At 44.9% G+C, this 19,232-nt stretch overlaps 1 protein-coding gene across 5 annotated transcripts in view; it reads left to right on the top strand.

Moving 5' to 3' along the window:
* Positions 1-81: 81 nt before the first annotated feature.
* The window catches only part of LOC120065377 (ubiquitin-associated protein 2-like), a 31,974-nt gene continuing 12,823 nt past the window's right edge, over positions 82-19,232 (top strand). For 3 of the 5 annotated variants that reach the window (XM_039016326.1, XM_039016323.1, XM_039016325.1), the window contains exons 1-17: positions 82-172; positions 1,708-1,845; positions 2,044-2,121; positions 2,617-2,727; positions 8,595-8,763; positions 10,716-10,850; positions 10,944-11,010; positions 11,117-11,214; positions 11,520-11,572; positions 11,869-11,939; positions 12,404-12,551; positions 12,728-13,019; positions 13,420-13,685; positions 17,283-17,470; positions 17,789-18,062; positions 18,376-18,412; positions 18,505-18,673. In XM_039016326.1, the coding sequence (XP_038872254.1) occupies positions 1,750-1,845; positions 2,044-2,121; positions 2,617-2,727; positions 8,595-8,763; positions 10,716-10,850; positions 10,944-11,010; positions 11,117-11,214; positions 11,520-11,572; positions 11,869-11,939; positions 12,404-12,551; positions 12,728-13,019; positions 13,420-13,685; positions 17,283-17,470; positions 17,789-18,062; positions 18,376-18,412; positions 18,505-18,673 (2,252 nt within the window). In that variant the 5' untranslated portion in view covers positions 82-172; positions 1,708-1,749. Of the gene's footprint in view, positions 173-230; positions 767-1,707; positions 1,846-2,043; positions 2,122-2,616; positions 2,728-8,594; positions 8,764-10,715; positions 10,851-10,943; positions 11,011-11,116; positions 11,215-11,519; positions 11,573-11,868; positions 11,940-12,403; positions 12,552-12,727; positions 13,020-13,419; positions 13,686-17,282; positions 17,471-17,788; positions 18,063-18,375; positions 18,413-18,504; positions 18,674-19,232 lie in introns of those variants that run through there. The other 2 variants (XM_039016327.1, XM_039016324.1) reach the window with 2 other exon arrangements.

The following is a 19,232-nucleotide window of genomic DNA, read 5'->3' as shown; positions in this document are numbered from 1 at the left end:
TTGCTTATATCAACGACCCTTTATGGCTTGCTGTGAATATCAATGACTCCCAAGAGGACGACGCGGGTCTGCGCACTTGTCTGCCACTGAGGAAAGCAACGACAGCAGCTACGCTGTATATCACGTGACCTTGTCTGCTGCTGACTGAGTAGAGCGTGTTAGCGGTTAGCAGGTAATACAAAAAACAAATCTCGTTCAGGCACTCAATGTTTATCTTTATACTTGAGCTAATTTAAACCCTTGTATAGTCTTGTCCCTCTTGAAGTGTAATATCACCGATTCACTCGTCTCTTTAAAACAGCTTTTCACTCTTTATTTCGTTATTTTCTATTGGCTTGTTCCCTGGCAAGTAATGTCGGAGCTTTTATCATACGCTGTGGCCATTTTCGTCAGAATTGAATTGATAAAGCTTTGTGGTTAGCTAGCAAACTAGCATGATTTGATACCTGAAGAACGGTTGTTTATTATTGTCACTTGGGGAGAACCCCCGTTGGTCAACATTCAATAATGTATGAACAGGAATGTCCGTTCGTCGTGTTTTGGTATATTTTTTTGCAATAAATAGCCTAAATTGCATTGCCAGCTAGCTAGCTAGCTACTTAGCTAACTAGGACAAAGGGGTCCCACTGTCTGTCACTGTTGTGTATTATTTGGCAGCTAGACTAGAATACACATTCGTGTATTTGAAACGCTCGCGCTTGCATTTGAGTTAACGTATCGAACGTGTGAAGACAAACGGAATTTGTTAAATGTCATATTTATATAGGTATGCATTATTTTTTAATTCTAACTTAATTATGGCAAGCTATCAATAACAAGTATTGTTTGCGTTTGATGGCCGTGATTATATTGGCTAACAGTTCTATATTTTTACCGTTCGAGTGTGTTTGTCATATATTGTGTAGCTAGATTAATGATTTATGAGTAGCCAGCTACTATTAGAGGTGATGAGGCCAAATTCGATAGCTACGGTAACTTGTTTTGTTGTTGCACAACAGCAGTGAAATCTCTTGGCGAGTGTTATGATCCAATATCTCATTAGCTTTCATGATAATGAACTCGCTTTGTAAATACAAATATAGGCCCTGTCAGACTAGTTGCTAGGTACCCGAGTCCACTGCTTTCGCAAAGGCAAACTGATGTTGCTGCTCTAAATAATCATATTTTAGAGCCCGTATTTTTGGATGCATTACTGTAAGTTGCCAATGGTAGCCCCTGACCTGCAGCTGCATTGTCCGATATGAACCAAGGAGTGTAATGTGTGAAGATCTCACTATTCAATCTCCGTATTCAATTTATACAGTCTAGTTTATAAAGTATGTCTATGGATACTGTTCACGGTAGATTTGTGCCAATACAGTCAGATCACTGTGTGTGTTTAGACTTGGTGTTGCGCAATCCCATCCGACTTTGTTGATGTGTGGATGTCTGATACAGGTTACTCGTGTCCACAGACCAGGGAATGCATTTCAGCTCAAAAGAAACTGCAATAAAATAAAATCAGGACTATCCTAACAACCTAGGCCTAAATTTAAATAAGTGTTTGTCTTTTATCTGTAATTTATTTGTATTTTTATTTAACCTTTATTTAACTGTCTACAGTGAGTAGGGAAAATACTGATTGCATTATTGGTGTGACTTTGTATCCACATTTGACCTTTGTTCCCCCCCACCCCAATCCCTCTTTCTCTCTGTTTTGTCTTCCAGATTTTTCTATTTTGTACATACATTGTTTTGTATATACTGTATATGATGACCTCGTTGGGTGGTGACAAAGCCCGGGGCACTCGGGATAAAGTGCTGCCTGCTGCCACCCACACAACTCAACCACAGAAACAGCTCCAGGTGAGGGACACAGACACACACACACAGTACAATTCACTTGATCATACTTAGCAGGTCTTCAGGTGTTAATGATTTTCTTCAAAACATTACTTCTCCTCCCTTCTCTTTTCTTCCTCCCCCACCTTCTTCTTTTCCTCCACCGCCTTCCTCTTTTCCTCCTCATTCATCCTTCCTCGCTCTACCTCTTCTCACCTGCAGGCGACCGCAGAGCAGATCCGGCTCGCCCAGATGATCTATGACAAGAATGATTCTGATTTTGAGGACAAAGTGAACCAGGTGAATGGGTGGGCATTGCCGAGGCAATTGTGTCAGTGCTGAATGCTGGCGTGTGTCTGTTGGGGTGTTTGTTGCCCATTAAGAGGCCTACCTTAATTCCACTTGAATCAGCAGGAATGAACACACTTGTGCTGTGCTCACCTGTTAACTTTGGAAACCATTCTAAGCCTGTGAGTGTATGTTTGTGACTGCATGTACTAGAAAAAGAGGGTCCGCACTAATATAATAAATATATATATATATATATTATGCAATTTTAGAATAAAATTCCCCCCCCACACACCTCAATTCTAAGAGTGCAGACCTTTTCTAATACTGTCTATACAACTAGAAGTGACAAATATTTCCTTCTGTGATAGACACACACACAAGCTGTACATACTATCAACATACATCAGTATACATAGGGTCCTTGTATATTCTGTCATGTTTTGTTGTGGATTCAAATGAAGCACTCGTGTATATTTGTGTGTGCCCGTGTGTGTACGTCCATAGCTGATGGAGGTGACCGGAAAGAACCAGGACGAGTGCATGGTAGCGCTCCACGACTGCAACGAGGATGTCAACAGAGCCATCAACTTCCTCCTTGAGAGCACCTCTGACACGGTAGGGCACAGGGGACTAACGCTAATGCTACCTTTTCAATTTCCTTCAACCACTTTCCTTCCCTCTCTGGGTGATGGGCAGCTAGTCGTAGCTAGCTTAGTTTTGCACAGTCGCCTCAAAGGCTCATTTTTGTCTTCTGGCACAAAACAATGTGCTACGTTTTCATATGTTTTGTGCTCTAATGAATATGACCCTGAAGTATTTGTCTCCCCCAAAACATAACAGCTCAAATCAAATTTTATTGGTCACATACACATCGTTTGCAGATGTTATTGCGAGTGTAGCGAAATGCTTATTCTTCTAGATCTGACAGTGCAGCTGTATCTAACAGGTAATATCTCACAATTCCACAACAAAACCTAATACACAATCTAGTAAAGGAATGGGATAAGAATATATAAGTATGAAATAAATGTATGAGCAGTGACAGAGCGGCTAAGATGCAAAATATAGTAAAGAATACAGTATACACATATGAGATGAGTAATGCGAGATATGTAAACATTCTTAAAGTGACATTATTAAAGTGACTAGACATTTATTAAAGTGGCCAGTGATATCAAGTCTGTAGGTAGGCTGCCGCCTCTCTGCTAGTGGTGGCTGTTTAACAATCTGGAGGGCAGGTAGTTTGCCCCCGGTGATGCGTTGTGCGGACTGCACCACCCCCTGGAGAGCCCTGCGGTTGAGGACGGTGCAGTTGCCGTAGCAGGCGGTGATACAGCCCGACAGGATGCTCTCAATTGTGCACCTGTAAAAGTTAGTGATCGGTGACAAGCCAAATGTTTTCAGCCTCCTGAGGTCTGTGTGCGTGGACCATTTCAGTTTGTTGGTGATATGTACACAGAGGAACTTAAAACTTTCCACCTTCTCCACTGCTGTCCGGTCGATGTGTATAGGGGAGTGCTCCCTTTGCTGTTTCCTGAAGTCCACGATCATCTCTTTTGATTTGCTGACATTGAGTGAGAGGTTATTTTCCTGACACCCCACTCCGAGGGCCCTCACCTCCTCCCTGTAGGCTGTCTCATCGTTGTTGATAATCAAGCCTACCACTGTAGTGTCATCTGCAAACTTGATGATTGAGTTGGGGGGGTGCATGGCCACTCAGTCGTGGGTGAACAGGGATTACAGGAGGGGGCTGAGAACGCACCCTTGTGTGGCCGCAGTGTTGAGGATCAGCGAAGTGGAGATGTTGTTTCCTACCTTCACCACCTGGGGGTGGCCCATCAGGAAGTCCAGGACCCAGTTGCACAGGGTGAGGGCGAGACCCAGGGTCTCAAGCTTAATGATGAGTTTGGAGGGTACTATGGTGTTGAATGCTGAGCTGTAGTCAATGAACAGCATTCTTACATAGGTATTCGTCTTGTCCAGATGGGATAGGGCAGTGTGCAGTATGATGGCGATTGCATCGTCTGTGGACCTATTGGGGCGGTAAGCAAATTGGAGTGGGTTTAGGGTGACCGGTAGGGTGGAGGTGATATGATCCTTGACTAGTCTCTCAAAGCACTTCATGATGACAGAAGTGAGTGCTACGGGGTGATGGCCATTTAGTTCAGTTACCTTACTTTCTTGTGAACAGGAACAATGGTGGCCATCTTGAAGCATGTGGGGACAGCAGACTGGGATAGGGATTGAGTGTGTCTGTAAACACACCAGCCAGCTGGGCTGAGGATGCGGCTAGGGATGCCATCTGGGCCGGCAGCCTTGCGAGGGTTGACATATTTAAATGTTTTACTCACTTCGGCCACGGAGAAGGAGAGCCCACATTATTTGGTAGCGGGCTGTGTCAGGGGCACTGTATTGTCCTCAAAGTGCGCTAAGAAGTTGTTTAATTTGGCTGGAAGCAAGACGTCGATGTCCGCGACAGGGCTGGTTTTCTTTGTGTCATCCGTTATTGTCTGTAGACCCTGCCACATACGTCTCGTGTTTGAGCCGTTGAATTGCGACTCCACTTTGTCTCTATACTGATGCTTTGCTTGTTTGATTGCCTTATGGAGGGAATAACTACACTGATTGTATTCGGTCATCTTGCCATGATTAAATGCGGTTGTACATGCTTTCAGTTTTGCGCGAATGCTGCCATCAATTCACGGTTTCTGGTTTGGGAAGGTTTAATAGTCATAGTGGGTACAATATCTCCTATACACTTCCTTATAAACTCGCTCACTGAGTCAGCGTATACGTAAATGTTATTGTCTGAGGCTACCCGGAACATATCCCAGTCCACGTGATCGAAGCAATCTTGAAGCGTGGAATCCAATTGGTCAGACAGCGTTGGATAGACCTAAGCACGGGCGCTTCCTGTTTTAGTTTCTGCCTATAGGAGGGGAGCAACAAGATGGAGTCATGGTCGGATTTGCCAAAATGAGGGCGGGGGAGGGCCTTGTATGCATCGCAGAAGGTAGAGTAGCAATGGTCGAGCGTGTTACTCGCTCGTGTACTGCAATCGATATGCTGATAGAATTTAGGTAGCCTTTTTAACAAAGCTGATTTGAGAACATCCCCAGCTACAATATATGCAGCCTCAGGATATATGGTTTCCAGTTTGCATAAAGTCCAGTGAAGTTCCTTGATGGCCGTCTTTTGTATCCGCTTGCGGGGGGAAATACACGGCTGTGGCGATAACGGAGGAGAGTTCTCTTGGGAGATAATACGGCCGGCATTTGATTGATTCTAGGTCAGGTGAACAAAAGGACTTGAGTTCTTGCATGTTGTTACAATTACACCATGAGTTGTTAATCATGAAACATACTCCCCCACCCTTCTTCTTACCGGAGAGATGTTTATTCCTGTCGGTGCGATGCACTGAAAATCCCGTTGCACTGAAAATCCCATTGTTCCTGTACGGACTCCGACAGCATGTCCCAAGCTAGCCATGTTTCCGTGAAACAGAGTATGTTACAATCTTGGATATCTCCTTTGGAAAGCAACTCTTGCCCTGATTTCATCGACTTTGTTAACTAGGGACTGGACATTAGTGAGTAGTATACTCGGAAGCGGTGGGTGGTGTACGCGCATCCGAGGCCTCACTAGAAGACCACTCCGGTACCCTCTCCTCTGGCTGCGTTGTTTTGTGTCGGCCTCTGGACTCAGTGTGTCACTCATTGAGCTATGAAAGTGAGATGCAAGCAGATTTTCTCCCTGTGTGATCACTAAATAATGGTATGTTACTCACATCTGATCAGAGGCCTTCTGCGCTCTTTTAAGGTCCTTACTACTGAAAGTGTCTGTTCCAGGTGCGTATAAGTCAAAATAACAATACTGGAAGAAATAGAGACCTGCACACTGTCAAAAAAAGGAACAGATCCAAAACTGAGGCCTGAAGGCAAAAGAAAGATATTTATTGAAACAACATGGTGCCCAAAGAATATAGCACAGTGCAAACAAGTGCAGAAATAACATGTGAAAACAAAACCCATGTTACTCATATCGAAATTAATGACACAATGCATCTCTACGTGTCCTACAAATAGAATATGGGAGTTCAGAGCGTGATGTCAGATATGTCATATCAGAATGAGTTCTACATCTAATATCCAAAAAGTGTGAAGTTAAATGTAATGTGTTGTATTGAGGTGTGAATATCAGGGACAGGTTTTTGTGCAGCATGTGCAGAAAATAGTGTTTTTGAGAGACAACTGCAAAGTTCAAGGAGTTGGTCTGATGGTGCCCTCTATCATCGGCCTCCCCTCATGCTTGCAGGAACAATAGAGTAGCTACATTTTCTGTAGGCAATGAATCGCTCCATGCCTTGCCACAGCCCTTCCAATCAAGCCCAATCTACTACTGCTGCTCCCGCAACCCTGTGGTCGTGAATCCTTCATGATGTCTGTCTTTGTCAGTGACGTTGTGAGACTGCAGTAGGAGGGGTATACAGGGTCACAACTAGAGGTCGACCGATTATGATTTTTCAATACCGATACCGATTATTGGAGGGCCAAAAAGTCGATACCGATTAATCGGACAATTTTTAATGACAATTATAACAATACTGAATGAACACTTATTTTAACTTAATATAATACATCAATAAAATCAATTTAGCCTCAAATAAATAATGAAACATGTTCAATTTGGTTTAAATAATGCAAAAACAAAGTGTTGAAGAAAGTAAAAGTGTAATATGTGCCATGTAAGAAAGCTAACGTTTAAGTTCCTTGCTCAGAACATGAGAACATATGAAAGCTGGTGGTTCCTTTTAACATGAGTCTTCAATATTCCCAGGTAAGAAGTTTTAGGTTGTAGTTATTATAGGAATTATAGGACTATTTCTCTCTATACCATTTGTATTTCATTAACCTTTGACTATTGGATGTTCTTATAGGCACTTTAGTATTGCTACCTGGGCTCGAACCAGGAACACAACGACAACAGCCACCCTCGACACAGCGTTACCCATCGCTCCACAAAAGCCGCGGCCCTTGCAGAGCAAGGGGAACAACCACTCCAAGTCTCAGAGCGAGTGACGTTTGAAACGCTATTAGCGCACACCCCGCTAACTAGCTAGCCATTTCACATCGGTTACACCAGCCTCATCTCAGGAGTTGATAGGCTTGAAGTCATAAACAGCAGAGCTGCTGGCAAAACGCACGAAAGCGCTGTTTGAATGAATGCTTACGAGCCTGCTGGTGCCTACCATCGCTCAGTCAGACTGCTCTATCAAATCATAGACTTAATTATAACATAATAACACACAGAAATACGAGCCTTAGGTCATTAATATGGGCGAATCCGGAAACTATCATCTCGAAAACAAGACGTTTATTCTTTCAGTGAAATACGGAACCGTTCCGTATTTTATCTAACGGGTGGCATCCCTAAGTCTAAATATTCCTGTTACATTGCACAACCTTCAATGTTATGTCATAATTACGTAAAATTCTGGCAAATTAGGCGGCCCAAACTGTTGCATATACACTGACTCTGCGAGCAATGAACGCCAGAGAAGTGACACAATTTCACCTTGTTAATATTGCCTGATAACCTGGATTTCTTTTAGCTAAATATGCAGGTTTAAAAAATATATACTTCTGTGTATTGATTTTAAGAAAGGCATTGATGTTTATGGTTAGGTACACATTGGAGCAACGATACGCACCGCATCGATTATATTCAACGCAGGGCACGCTAGATAAACTAGTAATATCATCAACCATGTGTAGTTAACTAGTGATTATGATTGATTGATTGTTTTTTATAAGATAAGTTTAATGCTAGCTAGCAACTTACCTTGGCTTACTGCATTCGCGTAACAGGCAGGCTCCTCGTGGAGTGCAATGTAATCAGGTGGTTAGAGCGTAGACTAGTTAACTGTAAGGTTGCAAGATTGAACCCCCTGAGCTGACAAGGTAAAAATCTGTCGTTCTGCCCCTGAACGAGGCAGTTAACCCACCGTTCCTAGGCCGTCATTGAAAATAAGAATGTGTTCTTAACTGACTTGCCTAGTTAAATAAAGATTAAATAATGGTGTAAAAAAAAAAAAAAAAAAAACGTCGTCCAAAAATAACGATTTCCGATTGTTATGAAAACTTGAAATCGGCCCTAATTAATCGGCCATTCTGATTAATCGGTCGACCTGTAGTCACAACCACATGTAGTGGTATGTCGATTACATAAATACATTATCTCACATGGACTATTTTGAAGTTCATGGGAAAGGAAGAAGTTCAAGCAGTTGTAGGATCTGACTTGTAACCTTTTAATCTGTCGTTCTCTTCCCCTTCTTTCCCTTCCTCTACTCTTATCACCCCCTCTAATTCCATCCCTCCACCTCTTGCTCCCATTTCCCTGTACACCCCCCCTTTCAAAGCAAGTGAGGATGTGTCAATAAGGAGAGATCAAACTTTTTAAAACTTCTCTCTCTCTCTCAGACCTCATGGGAGACAGTGGGGAAAAAGAAACCCCTAGCGAAGGACGGTCCTGCGGAGGGCAAGGAGAACCGGGAGAAGAGAGGAGGAGAGAGGGAGGTCAGCAGGGGCCGCGGGGGAAGCAACCGGAGAGGCAGAGGGGCCAGCAATCGCAGCCGCCAGGGGGAGAGAGGTAGGGGGCCACGGAGTCTCTCAAATTCTATCCATTTGTTAATAAACAAGGCATTATAACACTGCCTAATTGATCACCTAAGAGCCAGGGTGAATGATAAGTCAAAGTCTGCAGCTCTCTAGGATTTCAGTTGTTTATTATCTTTCAAACCAATATGTTTTCCCGCCAACTTTAGCATCCCACCAACCTTTTCCGCCTTTTCTTTATATCTGAAGGGTGTTGCCGGTATCAAGGCCTAAACTTTTATTTCCGCGAACCGACCTAGTCATGATTGCGGTAAAGGCCTGCCTTCGGCTTAATATGAAATGTAGCCGTAATGTTGAGACGCGATTGGCATGCACTATGCTCTTAAGCTCTTGATGGTTGCTACTATCTAAACGTTGCGAGGCATGTCACTTCACCTATTTCTTTGCATAGCCCACCACATGCACTGTTTTCTTAGCCACAACGGGATGGCTCCATAGAGAATAACTGGGAATAAATATGACAGAATTACGAAAAATATGGGGATAAAGTAGGCTAATGTCATTGAAGGCATCATCAAATTGTTGCTTCCTGAAACTCAGTCTTCCAATTATTATAATACATTTGAAGCAATAGTCTGACGTGTGGTCAACTATTTGAGCACTGTTTCCTGCCGCTTTGAGACAAGCGTGGGGTCTTGATAAATCAATACATTTCAGATTTTTCTTTTCACCGATTCGCTGTTTGGCTATTGGTTAGGCTACAATTAGGCTGTGGAAATGTTAGCTAAGTTGAGGTGCGTTCTGCTCATGATCATCTTGTCTAGTTGGCTCATTCATTAGCACTGATCAGAACATTTTGCCAGCATGCTATCCAACAAGTTGATAATTTTGCTCTTGACTTGCAGTCAGGTCTACTCCCAACCAAAAGCCTGTGACTTGTCTTAATCAACCAATGGGATTTTGTTTAGCTGACTCTCCATCTGTATATTTGGTTAATTCTCTGGCTGGGAAAATAAGTGGAGGTGGTTTAACTCATCTATTCGTTTGCTCATCTATCACTGATCAGAAACATTTAGCATTCAATAATGTAGCCTAAATAAAGTTTAGACCTATTATTTTTGCTCGATTGCATGTAGATGACTCCAAAAGCCAGCGGAGGTTGTGAAATGACTCGCATGCTTTTGAAAGTATAGATTGATGATGAAGATACTCTCAATGTAAGACCCTATGCCTGCTGCCGACAAAGTGGAGTGAGGGTAGGAAAGAGATAAAACGTGGATCAAAAAAGCGGAAGTGTGGGAAAATATTATTTGTATTTTATTCTGTTACATTATATTCTTATGTGTTGACTGTGATCAGGGTAGCCTAAGTGAGTCCTCTGTTAAAATAACTGTTGATTTCATGAGCATGGCGTAGGCTGTAGGGTGCACAGACCAGTAACATAATTAAACTCAAAACATGCCTTTCTATTCTTTTGAAAATACATTTTATTAGTCTTATAATGTTTCTTAGGACCTGCCTAGAACACATTAATAATGGGTTTCTTTGTGATGGCGTATATTTAATGGATGTATTAAAATAGACGTCCACCCACATTGCTCATGCCTACTCCTATTCCTGAACTTGCCGGAATGTGCATGGGTGATATAAAAGACTTATCCCGGCAAGAATGTGGTAAAAATGGGACTGTATGATTTGGGCTCTATAAAACATTGCCAGCATTTTTTTAAAACCAACACACCATATAATCTGTCTGTAAAGGGTATTAGAGTCTGTGTGTTTATTTCATTGACCATACCTTGGATTAGGGAACACTGCATGGAGCATTTACTAAGAATTTATTGGCAGCCTATTTGTCACTAAGCCATTATTAGTCATTGATGCACTATTTAGCAGAATTGGTTAAAAGGCAACACATCATTTTACCCAGTTACTAAGTCCTGTCCCTTCCCCTCTCTCCCTTTCTCTTTCTGTCTCTCTGAGCAGTGCGGCCAGAGGAGAATGGTGTGGAAGCGGTCCCTGTGGACAGAGGGTCAGAGCGAGGCCGCAGGGGGGGGCGAGGGGGTAGAGGTGAGTGTCATTTAGTGGCACTTTCTCATGTGTTCCAGTCAACACTCCCAGGTAACTTGTGGTATCTTAACTACACACAATTTGTTTGGTTCCATGCTTTCTATGTGTTGACCTAGTGTGTGTCTGTCTGTGTGTGTGCTACAGTCGGATCTGGAGGCAGAGGAAGGGGCAGGGTGCCAGCGGGAAGCAGGTTCTCAGCCCAGGGAATGGGGTGAGTTATGGAATACACACACCTACACACACCATCTCTTACACACACACCTGTCTGGTTCCTCGTACACTGCTTTTTCTTACACCTAGACCCCTCCTCTCCTCAGGACCTTTAACCCAGCAGACTACACTGCAGAACAGAGGACAGGGGCCACACAAGATGACTCCTGGGAGTCAGGAGCCATCAACAGCACAGACGGGACAGGTGAGGCCAGGACCATGAAACACTGGGCTTTTAAAAAAATGTGTGCACACATCCACCAATTTCCCCAGGTGCAGAGTTGAAAAAATATCACATCATTACTGCATCGTTTTGAACGTTGGTCAGGATGTATTCATTGGTCAGGATGTGTTCATTGTTTTTAATGTTCCTTGTAGACTGGTGCTAGGGAAATGTCCCTGGACTTCAGTTCATATTCTAACGCCTCTTCATAAAGCCTCTGTTTTTCCCCCTTCATCTCTGACCTGTATTCAATAACCTCTAACCCCTCACTGGTGTTCCCCATGCAGTGGCCTGGAGGAGTACACTGGAGGACTGGGCTGCTGAGGACTGGAGCGAGGATGTGAGTCTGAGTACTGGGGAGTAGTGGTCAGGGGGTGGAGGGATCTGTGAGTCTTATGTTCACGTTTTGGAGATGTATCTTCAGATGGAACAAATACAATATACAAGTTATCATACAGTGTTAGTTGTTTGTTAAAAAGGTTTATGCTAGTTGATATGGAGCTTTCCTTGAAGTGGACCGTGTTAGATCAGCCATTTTGGATTGTAATTGAACAAAACCATAGATTGCTTGCATCTCACAACTCTGCCTATTGCATTTGTCACCAACTCAGTAACCCTCTCTCTGTCTTCCCTCAGCTCTCTGAGACCAAAGTGTTCACTGCCTCAAGTGCACCGGCACCTCAGAACAACATCACACCTGGGCAAAGGTAACTCCCTGCTCAACATCCGCACAACCAACTAGGGCACATTTCAACACTGATTTTGGTATTGTGTTTGTATATATATGGGCTCCCGAGTGGACCAGCGGTCTAAGGCACTGCATCTCAGTGCTAGAGGCGTCACTACAGACCCTGGTTCGATCCCAGTCTGTATCACAACCGGCTGTGATTGGGAGTCCCATAGGGGGGCGCACAAAATATAGGACAATACTAGTGCCCAGCGGTGCACAAAACAACAGTTTTACCTCTTTGCCAGGTTTATTCCATGGAGTGATATGTTTGGCCCAGCTCTATACATGCACAATATCCTGGATGTATGGATCCTTCACCTGTAGACAGGGTTTTCATAGTGGCTGTGATGTATATCTCTAAAGCAGGTCCCCATTCTGACTGTGTATGTGTATAATAGAAATAGTATTATGTTGTAGTAATTGTATGTGTATCTCCTGTAGCCTGGACCATGCGTCTATGCTGCAGAAGCCAGTGGGAGGAGAAGAGGCCCCCTCTCAGAGCCTGGTCTTCACAAACTCCCACCATCACCCCGCCCGCAACGGGTCGGCCATCGGCACAGGCAGTACCAGCTACGCACATGCCGCCCTGGTGAGCCATACCCTCCCACACACTCGTTTCCTTTACAGTTTTCAGATACATATTTCCTGTACATGATCACCATATTTTTGTTGTATTATCATAGCGCCCCATTAATTCTGAAAATATGTCTTAAACAATTTGCGAGCACCCCAATCTAACTCTCTGTCTCGCTCGCTCCCTGCCAGTCGTCAGGGCTGGGGGCAGGTTTTGGGGACCTGGGTCAGTCTAAGAGGAGTCAGTCCAGTCCAGGGGCCCAGATCTTGGAGCAGCTGAAGGGCCCAGGCCTGGGTCCTCTCCCCTCCTCCCAGGCAGCCCCCCCTCCCAGCACACAGGGGACCAGCAGCACCTCTCTGGGGAGTAGACTCCCAGGGTTAGGAGTAGCACCCCCGGTCCTCCCTCCGCCTTCCACTTCCAGCTGGGACATCAAGACCCCAGAGCCTAGCACCACCACCACCTCACTCACCTCCCACTTCAGCCGTGAGACACACACACACTTGTTTTTCTATTCTCGTGGGGACCTAAACTTTATTTAAATTCAAAATCCTATTTTACCTAACCGCTAACCCTAATTGTAGCCCTAACCATAAACCTAACCCCTAAGTTTAAAAAAGCCTTTGTCCTAGTGGGGTACGTGGGAAGAATTTTCCTTGTTTTACTGTCCTTGTGTGGACTTTTGGGGATTTCACATCCCCACGAAGATAGAACACCCACCACACACTCAAATACTTTTTGTCAGATTTAATTAGAGATTTAACAAATTCATCTATCATTTCAAATACCTGGCATATGGCTTCAAAAAATACATGACAAATGTCTTCATGTGGTGTTTGTGTCCATATGCCTGGCTGATCTGTGTTTGTGTGTTTTTGCCCTCCAGGGGAGTTTAGACTGCAGCCTGAGCCGTCCCTGGTGCTGAGCCATCTAGTCCAGAGACACGGCGCCCCCTCTCTGCCCCTGGCGCGCCAGTCCAGCCCCCCGCCAGCCCAATCCCCCTCACCCAGCCAGGGACCCCCCCTGGCCGCCATCGGTGCCAAGCCTGCCCCCAGCGCAGGGCCGGACCCTCAGGGCAGCAGCTCGCTGCAGCAGCAGCACCGCATTCCGCAGCTAAAGGCTCAGAAACGAAGGATACCTCCCACCTCCAAGGTAAGGAACCAAAGTCAAGTCTTTCCTCGATTCCCTGTGTGAAGTCAAGGAATCAAAGACGGGGGGAATCAAGGAAAGACCTGAGATTCACCCAGTGTGCAGGTCAACCTTTGCTATTAAGGCTCTTAGCCTAGTTCTAAATCAAATCAAATCAAATTTTATTAGTCACATGGGATGATTACACCAGGTGTAGGTAGACATTACAATGAAATGCTTATTTACGAGCCCCTAACCAACAATGCAGTTTACAAAAAATACAAAATAAGAAGTAAAAATAACAAGTAATTAAAGAGCAGCAGTAAAATAACTATAGCGAGACTATATACAGGGGGGTACCGGTACAGAGTCAATGTGCGGGGGCACCGGTTAGTCGAGGTAATTGAGGTAATATGTGCATGTAGGTGGAGTTATTAAAGTGACTATGCATAGATGATGATAACAGAGTTGCAGTGGAGTAAAAAAGGGGGGAATGCAAATAGTCTGGGTAGCCATTTGATTAGTTCAGGAGTCTTATTGCTTAGGGGTAGAAGCTGTTTAGAAGCCTCTTGGACCTAGACTTGGCGCTCCGGTACCGCTTGCCGTGTGGTAGCAGAGAGAACAGTATATGACTAGGGTGGCTGGAGTCTTTGACAATTTTTAGGGCCTTCCTCTGACATCGCCTGTTATAGAGGTCCTGGATGGCAGGAAGCTTGGCCCCAGTGATGTACTAGGCCGTACGCAATACCCTCTGTCGTGCCTTGCCGGTCGGAGGCCGAGCAGTTGCCATACCAGGCAGTGATGCAACCAGTCAGGATGCTCTCGATGGTGCAGCTGTAGGACCTTTTGAGGATCTGAGGACCCATGCCAAATCTTTTCAGTCTCCTGAGGGGGAATAGGTTTTGTCGTGTTCGCTTCACGACTGTCTTGGTGTGCTTGGACCATGTTAGTTTGTTGGTGATGTGGACACTAAGGAACTTAACTCTCAACCTGTTCCACTACAGCCCCATCGATGAGAATGGGGGGCGTGCTCGGTCCTCATTTTTCCTGTAGTCCACAATCATCTCCTTTCTCTTGATCACGTTGAGGGAGAGGTTTTTGCCCTGGCATCACACGGCCAGGTCTCTGACCTCCTCCCTATAGGCTGTCTCGTCGTGGTCGTTGATCAGGCCTACCACTGTTGTGTCATCGGCAAACTTAATGATGGTGTTGGAGTCGTGCCTGGCCGTGCACCCCTGAGAGGCCCCTGTGTTGAGGATCAGCGTGGCGGATGTTGTTACTTACCCTTACCACCTAGGGGTGGCCCGTCAGGAAGTCCATGATCCAGTTGCAGAGGGAGGTGTTTAGTCCCAGGGTCCTTAGCTTATTGATGAGCTTTGAGGGCACTATTGTGTTGAATGCTGAGCTGTAGTCAATGTATAGCATTCTCACATAGGTGTTCCTTTTGTCCAGGTGGGAAAGGGCATTGTGGAGTGCAATAGGTATTGCATCATCTTTGGATCTGTTAGGGTGGTATGCAAATTGGAGTGGGTCTAGGATTTCTGGGATAATGGTGTTGATGCGAGTCATGACTAGCCTTTCAAAATACTTCATGGCTACAGACGTAAGTGCTACGGGTCGGTAGTCATTTAGGCAGGTTACCTTAGTGTTCTTGGGCATAGGGACTATGGTGTTCTTCTTAAAACATGTTGGTATTACAGACTCAGACAGGGAGAGGTTGAAAATGTCAGTGAAGACACTTGCTAGTTGGTCAGCGCATGCTCGCAGTACATGTCCTGATAATACTTCTGGCCCTGCGGCCTTGTGAATGTTGACCTGTCTAAAGGTCTTACTCACATCGGCTGCGGAGAGCGTGATCACACAGTCTTCCAGTACAGCTGGTGCTACCATGCATGTTTCAGTGTTATTTGCCTCGAAGCGAGCATAGAAGTAGTTTAGCTCATCTGGTAGGCTCGTGTCACTGGGCAGCTCTCGGCTGTGCTTCCCTTTGTAGTCTGTAATAGTTTGCAAGCCCTGCCACATCCGATGAGCGTCAGAGCCGGTGTAGTATGATTCAATATTATTCTTGTATTGACGCTTTGGCTGTTTGATGGTTCATCGGAGGGCATAGCGGGATTTCTTATAAGCTTCCGGGTTAGAGTCCCGCTCCTTGAAAGCGGCAGCTCTAGCCTTTAGCTCAGTGTGGATGTTTCCTGTACTCCATGGCTTCTGGTTGGGGTATGTACGTACGGTCACTGTGGGGACGACGTCATCGATGCACTTATTGATGAAGCCAATGACTGATGTGGTGTACTCAATCCCATCGGAGGAATCCCGGAACATATTCCAGTCTGTGCTAGCAAAACAGTCCTGTAGCTTAGCATCTGCTTCATCTGACCATTTTTTTTATTGATTTAGTCACTGGTGCTTCCTGCTTTAATTTTTGCTTGTAATCAGGAGTCAGGAGGATAGAATTGTGGTCAGATTTGCCAAATGGAGGGCGAGGGAGAGCTTTGTGTATGGAGTATAGGTGGTCCAGAGTTTTTTTTTTTTTGTTTTTTTTTTCAGCATTTAACATGCTGATAGTTTCCCTGCATTAAAGTCCCAGCCACTAGGAGCACCACCTCTTGGTGAGCGTTTTCCTGTTTGCTTATGGCGGAATACAGCTCATTTAGTGCGGTCTTAGTGCCAGCATCAGTCTGTGGTGGAATGTAGACAGCTATGAAAAATACAGATGAAAACTCTCTAGGTAGATAGTGTGGTCTACAGCTTATCATGAGATACTCTAGCTCATGTGAGCAAGACTTCCTTAGATATTGTGTACCAGCTGTTATTTACACCAATACATAGTCTGCCGCCCCTTGTCTTACCAGACGCCGCTGTTCTATCCTGCTGGTGCAGTGTATTACCAGCCAGCTGTATGTTGATAACGTCGTCGTTCAATCACGACTCCGTGAAGCGTAAGATATTAGTTTTGAATGTCCCGCTGGTAGTTTAATCTTCCGCGTAGGTCATTGATTTTATTTTCCAAAGATTGCACGTTTGCTAGCAGAATGGAAGGAGGTGGGGGTTTATTCAATCGCATACGAATTCTCAGAAGGCAACCCGCCCTCCGGCCCCTTTTTCTCCACCTTCTCTTCACGCAAATCACGGGGATCTTGACCTGTTCCCGAGAAAGCAGTATATCATTCTCATCGGGCTCGTCACTCGTTAAAGGAAAAAAAGGATTCTGCCAGTCCGTGGTGAGTAATCTCAGTCCTGATGTCTAGAAGTTATTTTCGGTCATAAGAGACGGTAGCAGCAACATTATGTACAAAATAAGTTACAAACAATGCCAACAAACAAACAAAAAAACACAATTGGATAGGAACACGTAAAACGTCAGCCTTCTTCTCCGGCGCCATCTAACACACCTGATTGATCTAATCAATGTCTTGATGCTTAATTGATCAATGCCTAGCATATTAGAGCACTGCTCTAAACCAAGAAGCTAAGGGCGTTTGAGGGTATTGGGGATCAAGATAAGAAAATCTTTGCAGATCCTTACACAGGCTGATCTTCTCAGATACAAGGATTGTAAATGATAATGTTACCGACAGTATGCCCACTCTGCGTGAGAGCTTTCCCTCCCCTCCTGTCCAGATCCCATCGTTGGCGGTGGAAATGCCCGGCTCTGCCGACATCCCCGGTCTCAACGTTCAGTTCGGAGCGCTGGACTTTGGCTCGGAGGCGGCCCTGCCGGACTTTGGCCCCGTGGAGACATGTGTCAGCGTGGCCTCCAGGGCCCCCGCCCCACAGAGCCAGACCAACCTCTACTCCAAACCCCTCAGGTGGGTCACAATTTTTACCACAGGTGTATTCAGTTAGGTTAAATGTTGCAGATAGAAAGTAACGAGTTTACGTGATTCTCCTTTGTGCCTGATTGTAGATTGTCTATCTGTTCTGCACAACATTTCTATGTTATTCTATGCCTAGCTATATGTATTCTGTTATGTTGCACTCTCCTGAACAGATCACAGGGGTGCCCAACAGACTGAAGACCATGCAACCACACCCCTTGGACTAGAAGTCTATTTGAATACTTTATACTATGAACTTGTACTTATGGCATGTTTATAACTAAAACCTTCTTCTCTGTTTGTCACCAGTGAATCTATGGGCACCCATCTCTCCATTCCCCTCCCTCTGTCCTCCTCTGAGCCCATCTACCACTCCCCGTCGGTGGCCATGCCCAGCCTCGCCCCCTCCGCTATGGGTATGGTCAGCTCCTCCACTCCCTCCTCCTCCATTTCCTCCTCAGTGCCCTCCTCCTCCTCCACTTCTCCCTTCGTCTCACTGGGAAGCGGTTATGACTGTGGGCCTGTGGCCCCTCACTCACGCCTGGCCTTCTCCCAGAGCAAAGAGGCCCCCGGACCAATCATGGTGAGTCAATGTTTAGGTTATCTATCTAACATTGAAGGCCACTGGAGTCAAAGTCGTTCGGCACCAAATGGACTGAAACATGGAGGAACGACCTGAACTTGTCCAATAAGAAGCGTTTGTTTTTATTTTCCGTTGCAAAACGTTTTGCTACGGTGTGCACTAATGAATAAGACCCTCCCACACAGTGTCATGGCTTGTGTAATTGTGAGACGCACCAGTTGTTGTATGATAAAATAATTTCCCACTGTCGGATAATAAAGATAAGTTGACTTGAGTGAAGAATACAAACTTGGTCGTTTGCTCGTCTCAACAGAACGGTCTGAACGGTGTGAGGACGTCTGCGATGGACAGTAAGTAACACATTTCATTAAATCAATCATTCAGTGCTGCTACTTTTGTAGTTAAATTATGTGATTGTTTCTCCCTCTCTCTTTCTTCCCAGCTTCATCAGCCTCCTCCACGCCAAAGCCAGAGTCCCCCTCTCCGAGCATCAGTACCAGCAGTGCTCCTGCCCCCTCTGCCCTCATGCCCTCCTCCATACCCCCCCACAGCTCAGCACTTCCCAGTCTGCCACACGACATGCCCTCTGCCAGCTTGGCAACACTGAGCAGGTAACACACACGCCTACTCACTTTTCCCTTGACGTCTTTGGATGTGTGCTTGTATTGACGTGAGTGAGAGGCAATTTATGCATACAGAATTCAAGTTTGCCACTATAGGCTACAAATGCAGTTACCTTCTAGTATCTATTGAGATGAATATACTTGATTGTGAATATATCTAAATCAAGAGCAGAAGGCAAGTGGTGTATATATAAATTAATGAATGTCCTTTATACAATGCATTCGGAAAGTATTCAGACCCCTTCCCTTTTTCCACATTTTGTTACGTTACAGCCTTATTCCAAAATTGATTAAATAGTTTTTGTCTTATCAATCTACACACATTACCCCATAATGACAAAGAAAAAACAGGCTTTTAGACATTTTTGCAAATGTATAAAAAATTTAAAATTGATATCACATTTACATAAGTATTCAGACCCTTTACAGAGTACTTTGTTGAAGCACCTTTGGCAGCGATTACAGCATCGAGTCTTCTTGGATATGACGCTAGAAGCTTGGCACAACTGTATTTGGGGAGATTCTCCCAATCTTCTCTGCAGATCCT

Source organism: Salvelinus namaycush, chromosome 20 (genome assembly GCF_016432855.1).
Source record: "Salvelinus namaycush isolate Seneca chromosome 20, SaNama_1.0, whole genome shotgun sequence".
NCBI classification, from domain to species: domain Eukaryota; kingdom Metazoa; phylum Chordata; class Actinopteri; order Salmoniformes; family Salmonidae; genus Salvelinus; species Salvelinus namaycush.
This window is presented reverse-complemented; position numbering and strand designations above follow the sequence as displayed.